Here is a 9,158-nt window from a genome sequence, read left to right on the forward strand (position 1 = left end):
TTTAAGAAGAAATCTACTTGTGAATTAAAATAATTATAAAACCAGTTTCTATAGGAGCAGGTGACACCGACACCCAGGGGTTTATTTGCCTGTTCCACAGCCTATGTGCTTGTGTTTAACATTTGACGCCCGCCGCCCTCCTACTATGGTGATAATGGAAGTCCCCAGCATCGATGCCATGTCCCTCCGCGGGCTGCTGGAGGGGGACGACCCGGGCTGTCTGGTCCTGGACTGCCGCTCATTCTTCTCCTTCAACTCCTCTCACATCCCCGGGTCCATCAACGTCCGCTTCAGTACTATAGTCCGCCGGAGGGCCAGAGGGGGGCTGGGGGTGGGACACATTGTGCCCAACGAGGACACGCGGAACCGGCTCCTCTCCGGGGAGTATCAGTCGGTAGTGTTTCTGGATGATCGGAGTTTAGACTTCGGACAAGTGAAGAAGGACGGGACTCTAATGCTCGCGGTGACAGCTCTGTGCCGAGGCCCGTGTGGAGCCCGTGTCTTCTTTCTCACAGGTACATTTATTTGATTTGTTATGAACGTATTTCTAGCTTATTTCTATATTGTTTACGGCGTCGTGGTAATAACGAAGGGCGCACAACAGATGCCATAGTGTTGGCCTGCGTCACTTATCCAACACTGACTGTTCCAAAATAGCCGCTTTACAGCTGTCACTGTTTATAACTATGGTAACAACAGTATCCTTACGTCCTATCTTGTCATTGTTTAGGTGGTTTTGACACGTTCTCCTCGGAGTATCCAGAGATGTGTACCAAGCCGTCAGCTCCACAGGGACTCAGTCTGCCCCTCAGCGCCCGTCCAGACAGCGCCGAGCCCGGCTGCAGTCCATGCAGTACACCGCTCTATGACCAGGTAGGTTTTCTTTAAAACATGTCTTTTCTATGTTATTACTGTTTAACAGCACTTTTACCTTTATAATAAATAATCCAACGTCAGTGTGTCGTCAAACAATAGATTCTGCCGTCTTAAACTAACCTCAAGTTGGTATAGTACTTACTACAGGTGTAAGTATTGATAGGATATGACATTGTTTTCCGTTCGTATCTTCATCACCTTCTCTAATAACACTTTGACATGTTATTACTCTCAAAACAATGTCAATGTGTCATCAAACTATAGATGTGGACATCTTAGACTATCTTTATTGTGGTGGTTGACTGTTGTCTGTCCTGTTCCTCTCCTCCTCTCCAGGGGGGTCCAGTGGAGATCCTTCCCTTCCTCTACCTGGGCAGTGCCTACCATGCCTCCAGGAAGGACATGATAGACATGCTGGGTATCACTGCTCTCATCAACGTATCAGCTAACTGCCCCAACCACTTTGAAGAGTCCTTCCAGTACAAGAGTATCCCCGTAGAGGACAACCACAAGGCTGATATCTCCTCCTGGTTCAATGAGGCGATAGAGTTTATCGGTGAGTGTCTTTACATTAAGGGCATTTAGCAGACATTCCTATTCAGAGCGACTAGCAGTCTATTCAGCTTCAGGTGGCTGGGTAAGAAAACATATTGAGACCTTGGAACTATAAGGTTATATCTGAGATGTTTATCAAAAAAATTGCTATTCACATTTAACTGATCTTTAGATGTTTTCTTCATCTGTGAAGTTTGATATTTTTTAAAGTAAATTTTAGGTGGAAAAAAAACAAACATTTCAACTAGAATGTTCTATCAGCATTCAACCATTTGAGCTCTAAGGTCTTCAATCCAATCGCAAGCCTGAATGAATACAGGCGGACCAATGAGAATGTCTTTGCCACCTCCCTCTAAGGGTGGTCTAGGCTATAGTCTAGTCATCAATAATGGCACGCGAACAACAAAACAACACTGTCAAGACATCTTAAAGTAAAGGATGTTGTCACATCCTGTGTAGCTCAGTTGTTAGAGCATGGCGCTTGTAACGCCAGGGTAGTGGGTTCGATCCCCGGGACCACCCATACGTAGAATGTATGCACACATGACTGTAAGTCGCTTTGGATAAAAGTGTCTGCTAAATGGCATATATTATTTATATTATTATTATTATATTATTATATATTATATATTACATCGTTGTTCAGTGACGACAGTCATTTGTCTGATGATCAATCTGGGTAAAATAGTGTTACTCTTTCATTTATTTATTTATTTATTTATTTAAATCAGATTCAGAAGTGTCAGAACCTTACGGCTGAACCCAGAACCTTACGGCTGAACCCAGAACCTTACGGCTGAACCCAGAACCTTACGGCTGAACCCAGATGATAGTTCAGAGCCATAAGGTTCTGGGTTCAGCCGTAAGGTTCTATGTATGATTGCACCCCCGGCCCCTAATAAAATGGGATTTGGAGATGTTGATACTCTGCACATTAGGCACCTTTCAGTTGAGGACTTTAATGGGTTATGAAAAAGAATTCACTACAAAACAGATGTGGGATGTGAAAACATTGATGCTTTGCGCAGGTCACGATATCACAGTCGTTGTCAGTAGCTACCTAGTTCAGTTTGAATTCTCTCATAGCTCTAGATAACTGTCAAACATAGGACACAATCACCAAGCAAGGCAACCACAGCTGTAGTCATAGAAGCTATTGGCTTGGCAGGGAAGAACAAACAACTACAACCCAACAGCCAACCCCCTCCCTCTCAACAGCCAACCCCCTCCCTCCCCCTCTCAACAGCCAACCCCTCCCTCCCCCTCTCAACAGCCAACCCCCTCCCTCTCAACAGCCAACCCCTCCCTCTCAACAGCCAACCCAATCCCTCTCAACAGCCAACCCCTCCCTCTCAACAGCCAACCCCCTCCCTCTCTCCAACGCAACAGCCAACCCCCTCCCTCTCAACAGCCAACCCCTCCCTCTCAACAGCCAACCCCCTCCCTCTCAACAGCCAACCCCCTCAACAGCCAACCCCTCCCTCTCAACAGCCAACCCCCTCCCTCTCTCCAACGCAACAGCCAACCCCCTCCCTCTCAACAGCCAACCCCCTCCCTCTCTCCATCTCTCTCTCCTCTCCTCCTTTCAACGTCTTGGATTTAAATTGAAAAAAGTTCCTTCCAAACCCAGAGCAGCTGTCTGATCCAGGACTCCCTGCTCCACCACAATGGTGGTGACATCATCACAGCCCATCCACCCCTCTACTAGACCCCCCAGTTTAAAGAGGTGGTCCCTTTTCATGTGGGAGCCACCAAGCGGACCCAACAGACCCAGGCCTCTGCTTTTGTAGCAGGCAGCCAGAGAGAGGTCCCAAATGCCATCTTATTCCCTTTATAGTGCAATGCCCTGCTCTAAAGTAGTGCACTATGTAGGGAATATGGTGCCATAGGGCTCTGGTCTAAAGTAGTGCACTATGTAGGGAATATGGTGCCATAGGGCTCTGGTCTAAAGTAGTGCACTATGTAGGGAATATGGTGCCATAGGGCTCTGGTCTAAAGTAGTGCACTATGTAGGGAATATGGTGCCATAGGGCTCTGGTCTAAAGTAGTGCACTATGTAGGGAATATGGTGCCATAGGGCTCTGGTCTAAAGTAGTGCACTATGTAGGGAATAGGGAGCCATAGGGCTCTGGTCTAAAGTAGTGCACTATATAGGGAATAGGGCTCTGGTCTAAAGTAGTGCACTATGTAGGGAATATGGTGCCATAGGGCTCTGGTCTAAAGTAGTGCACTATGTAGGGAATATGGTGCCATAGGGCTCTGGTCTAAAGTAGTGCACTATGTAGGGAATATGGTGCCATAGGACTCTGGTCTAAAGTAGTGCACTATGTAGGGAATATGGTGCCATAGGGCTCTGGTCTAAAGTAGTGCACTATGTAGGGAATATGGTGCCATAGGGCTCTGGTCTAAAGTAGTGCACTATGTAGGGAATATGGTGCCATAGGGCTCTGGTCTAAAGTAGTGCACTATGTAGGGAATATGGTGCCATAGGGCTCTGGTCTAAAGTAGTGCACTATGTAGGGAATATGGTGCCATAGGGCTCTGGTCTAAAGTAGTGCACTATGTAGGGAATAGGGAGCCATTTGGGGCGCACCCAGAGAGAGGCTAATGGTTAAATGCAGCGCCCTCTCCCCTCCATCTCTTTGTTTTGTCGGGACAAAAGGTAGTTTTCTCCACCAGGCTCACGGCCGGCCTTTCTCCCAGATTAATAACCCCAGCAGGGGGGCAGCCAACCCCCCTTTGTCCCCTTCTGCCCCCCTCTCCTTGGGGAATAGCTCCCCTGATCACACCCCCACCCCCCCACAGAACCATCTAACTGCCCTCTTCCTGGATTAATGACTTGGGGCCGTTAGCAACACCATTAGTTAGCAACACCATTAGTTAGCAACAATATGGAGGGTGATTTGCAACTGAAATAACCTACTTTTCGATTGTTCACTTCCTGCTGTGGTTCAGTAGGCCTACTGACTGAGCAAAGAGGATGTTCAACTTCTGCTTGCCTTGAGAACAACATTTTGTGTGCCCGAACAACCGGAAAAACACTTACCAAAGTCCAATGTGAACAAAAACATCACAAAATGTTGTCATAATAAATGGGGTGGCAGGTTAGCCCAGTGGTTAGAGTGTAGAGACGACAGGTTAGCCTAGTGGCTAGAGTGTAGAGACGACAGGTTAGCCTAGTGGCTAGAGTGTAGAGGTGGCAGGTAGCCTAGTGGTTAGAGTGTAGAGGTGGCAGGTAGTCTAGTGGTTAGAGTGTAGAGACGGCAGGTTAGCCTAGTGGTTAGAGTGTAGAGACGGCAGGTTAGCCTAGTGGTTAGAGTGTAGAGACGGTAGGTAGTCTAGTGGTTAGAGTGTAGAGACGGCAGGTTAGCCAGGTGGTTAGAGTGTAGAGACGGCAGGTTAGCCTAGTGGCTAGAGTGTAAAGACGACAGGTTAGCCTAGTCTGTAGAGACGACAGGTTAGCCTAGTCTGTAGAGACGACAGGTTAGCTTAGTGGTTAGAGCGTAGAGACGGCAGGTCATTGTAAACTGAAAGGCAGTTGTTCATAGGCAGGTCGTTGTAAACTGAAAATAAATGTGCCAACTTTTCCAGCTGGGAAGCATGTGGACATGGTTGGTCTGACTGAGCAAGGAGGCCAGTGTAGACAGATTCATCACATACTTGTTAATGTAACTTCTATAGCAACAGCTACTTGTTAAAGTAACTTCTATAGCAACAGCTAAAGTAACTTCTATACCAACAACTACTTGTTAATGTAACTTCTATACCAACAACTACTTGTTAATGTAACTTCTATACCAACAGCTACTTGTTAATGTAACTTCTATAGCAACAGCTACTTGTTAATGTAACTTCTATACCAACAGCTACTTGTTAATGTAACTTCTATAGCAACAGCTACTTGTTAATGTAACTTCTATACCAACAGCTACTTGTTAATGTAACTTCTATAGCAACAGCTACTTGTTAATGTAACTTCTATAGCAACAGCTACTTGTTAATGTAACTTCTATAGCAACAGCTACTTGTTAATGTAACTTCTATAGCAACAGCTACTTGTTAATGTAACTTCTATACCAACAGCTACTTGTTAATGTAACTTCTATACCAACAGCTACTTGTTAATGTAACTTCTATACCAACCAGTACTTGTTAATGTAACTTCTATACCAACAGCTACTTGTTAATGTAACTTCTATAGCAACAGCTACTTGTTAATGTAACTTCTATACCAACAGCTACTTGTTAATGTAACTTCTATAGCAACAGCTACTTGTTAATGTAACTTCTATACCAACAGCTACTTGTTAATGTAACTTCTATAGCAACAGCTACTTGTCAATGTAACTTCTATACCAACAGCTACTTGTTAATGTAACTTCTATAGCAACAGCTACTTGTTAATGTAACTTCTATACCAACCAGTACTTGTTAATGTAACTTCTATACCAACAGCTACTTGTTAATGTAACTTCTATACCAACAGCTGCTTGTTAATGTAACTTCTATAGCAACAGCTACTTGTTAATGTAACTTCTATACCAACGGCTACTTGTTAGTATAACTGCTGTGGCAACAGCTAGGCAATGGTGATATATGCCAGTTATCTACCACCTATATCCAAAGCGATTGGTATTTTATAAGGATCCCCATTGGCTGTTGGTATTTTATAAGGATCCCCATTGGCTGTTGTTATTTTATAAGGATCCCCATTGGCTGTTGGTATTTTATAAGGATCCCCATTAGCTGTTGGTATTTTATAAGGATCCCCATTAGCTGTTAAGGATCCCCATTAGCTGTTGGTATTTTATTAGGATCCCCATTGGCTGTTGGTATTTTATTAGGATCCCCATTGGCTGTTGGTATTTTATAAGGATCCCCATTAGCTGTTGGTATTTTATTAGGATCCCCATTAGCTGTTGGTATTTTCTTAGGATCCCCATTAGCTGTTGGTATTTTATTAGGATCCCCATTAGCTGTTGGTATTTTATAAGGATCCCCATTAGCTGTTGGTATTTTATTAGGATCCCCATTAGCTGTTGGTATTTTATTAGGATCCCCATTGGCTGTTGGTATTTTATTAGGATCCCCATTGGCTGTTGGTATTTTATAAGGATCCCCATTAGCTGTTGGTATTTTCTTAGGATACCCATTAGCTGTTCCTAAAGCAGCAGCTACTCTTCCTGGGGTCCACACAGAACATGACATAATACAGAACATTAATAGACAAGAACAGCTCAAGAACAGAACTACATACATTTACAGTCACGTGTGCATACATTTTACATACGTTTGGTCCCGGAAATCTAACACACTACCCTGTTATTACAAGCAACATGCTCTACCAACTGAGCTACACAAAGGACCGATGGTATTCTAACACAGTCAAGAGAAACCTTTCAGAAATCTGGCAATAACTTATACAACTGTCTCACACTTACAGAAGAACTAAGTTGAATATGTTGTATTGATACATAGTTGTACTAATCTGCCCTCTCCTTCTCTCTCTCCTGTAGACTCCATCCGTAATAAAGGCGGTCGTGTGTTTGTCCACTGCCAAGCCGGCATCTCCCGCTCCGCCACCATCTGTCTGGCCTACCTGATGAGGACCAACCGCGTGAAGCTGGACGAGGCCTTTGAGTTCGTCAAGCAACGCCGCAGCATCATCAGTCCTAACTTCAGCTTCATGGGCCAACTGCTACGGTTTGAGTCCCAGCTCCTGGCTACTTCATCCTGCTCGTCGGAAGCCGGGAGTCCTGCCCTGGGGAAGAGCAGTACGGTCTTTAACTTCCCCGTGTCTATCCCCGTCCACGGCTCTGCTGGACACGGACAGCTCTCCTTCCTCCACAGCCCCATCACCACCTCACCAAGCTGCTAGGGGGAATAGTAGGATCAGATGGAGGGCTGTCGGTCTTAGCCTGGACTTGAACTGAACTGTCACTATTGGTGTCGAGTCGTTGTGCCTGTACTGTAACAATATTAGTCGTGACAGGGTCATTGACAATGTACTGTCAGTGTCGCTCAACTACAGGTGATTAATCATTGAGTTTTGAATAGACATTGAGCTCTAGAACTGATGGAATCCCCGTTGTTGCCCTTCCTGGTGTAAAGGTCATAAAGAAGTGATCCTGGCATCACAGGACAAAATGGCTCACTTTTGGAGAGACAAACCAAGTGGCCTAGTTTATGGGTTCAATCCACAGATCTGCCCTATCGACGTGAAAGGAGTTTCTCTCGCTACCAGTATGGCAGTATGGTTATCGCATCATCCTCTTCTGAAGGTGAATGATACCCACAGATCTGCCTAGAACACCTCAACTTATAGGAAGAGACAGAGAGGTCAATGGCTGAAGGAGACTGGGGAAAAGGGTCAATTCTTTAAAGGAAGTTTAGAAGTATTTTAATGGGATGAAGAGAAGAAGTTGTAGTCAAAGAATCGTTGTCAAAGATGCAAAGTTATTTAACGAGACGGGCAGCTTTTGATAATCACATGTTTTTGTTGTTGACCTGACACAACTCTTAACAAAATGGGCAAGTAAACCCTCCCTTGGTCACTCACAGACAGTTGTCATATTTATTGCTACCAACTAGACTCTCAGGAATCATGAATTACTTTCAATGTCCCACAGCTTTGTTCACACAGAGACAAACTGTCTTCCTGAGGGAATCCCGCTAATGCCTCGGCAAACGACACAGGATAAATCACTCCTCAGGCTCTTTATTGTTGACAAACAATTAATGTATCTCTGATCTCTGGCCAACCGGCCGGCTCGGAAAGTCAGGTTTAGTTTAAAGTGGACTGGAAAGTCCCCATTCAAATGCAAATGTATGCCTTTTATAAAATACCATGAGACCCTGAAAAACCTGACAATATTGCAGGAAACAGCCAACCAACCATCAGATACCTCTGACACACCACTATGCCTCTGAAGTGCTAGCAGCTGTTAGCTAACGCTAGCTCTGTTAGCATCATGCTAATTCTGTTAGCGTCATGTACTGTTAGCAGCTGCAAGCTCTGTTAGCATTATTGGCCTGCTAGCTCTGTTAACATCATGTACTGTTATTAGCAGCTAGCTCTGTTAGCATTATTAGCATGCTAATTATGTTAGCAATTTGTACTATTAACAGCCCTGGGAGAGTCAGAACCCCTAAAGCACTAAGACGGGGATCAGACTCACCAGAGACTGCTGTCTGTCTGATTACCTATGTGATATTTATTGATCTAAAGTAATATATTTCTTACATCTATTTTTGCAAATGTTTGTTAGTTGTTTTTGATACCTCTGAATAAATCCAATTAGTCTTTTCTACTTCATTGCTGAACTGTGTCTTCAATATATTAGACCCAAATAAGCCACAATCTATTTTATATACATAAAGATAGGATTTCTTTTTATTGAACCAGGTAAGTCAGTTTAGAAAAAAATCTTATTTTCAATGACGGCCTAGGAACAGTGGGTTAACTGCCTGTTCAGGGGCAGAACGACATATTTGTACCTTGTCAGCTCGGGGATTTGACCTTGCAACCTTTTCGGTTACTAGTCCAACGCTCTAGTATAGTTCCCGTATAGTTCCCATACCTAGTATAGTTCCTGTATAGTTCCCATACCTAGTATAGTTCCCATACCTAGTATAGTTCCTGTATAGTTCCCATACCTAGTATAGTTCCCCTACCTAGTATAGTTCCCATACCTAGTATAGTTCCCCTACCTAGCATAGTTCCCCTA

The 9,158-nt window shown here is 44.3% G+C and overlaps 1 protein-coding gene across 1 annotated transcript in view; it reads left to right on the plus strand.

The window, feature by feature from the left end:
• LOC124011447 (dual specificity protein phosphatase 1-like) overlaps positions 1 to 8,758 on the plus strand; it is an 8,974-nt gene extending 216 nt beyond the window's left edge. Inside the window, exons 1-4 of the mRNA XM_046324843.1 lie at positions 1 to 515; positions 731 to 873; positions 1,213 to 1,432; positions 6,948 to 8,758. The exon at positions 1 to 515 is cut by the window's left edge and continues 216 nt beyond it. Coding sequence (XP_046180799.1) covers positions 104 to 515; positions 731 to 873; positions 1,213 to 1,432; positions 6,948 to 7,309 — 1,137 coding nt within the window. The 5' untranslated portion in view covers positions 1 to 103 and the 3' untranslated portion in view covers positions 7,310 to 8,758. The remainder of the gene's footprint in view (positions 516 to 730; positions 874 to 1,212; positions 1,433 to 6,947) is intronic.
• The last annotated feature ends 400 nt before the right edge of the window (positions 8,759 to 9,158 follow it).

Source organism: Oncorhynchus gorbuscha, linkage group LG23 (genome assembly GCF_021184085.1).
Source record: "Oncorhynchus gorbuscha isolate QuinsamMale2020 ecotype Even-year linkage group LG23, OgorEven_v1.0, whole genome shotgun sequence".
In the NCBI taxonomy this organism is placed as follows: domain Eukaryota; kingdom Metazoa; phylum Chordata; class Actinopteri; order Salmoniformes; family Salmonidae; genus Oncorhynchus; species Oncorhynchus gorbuscha.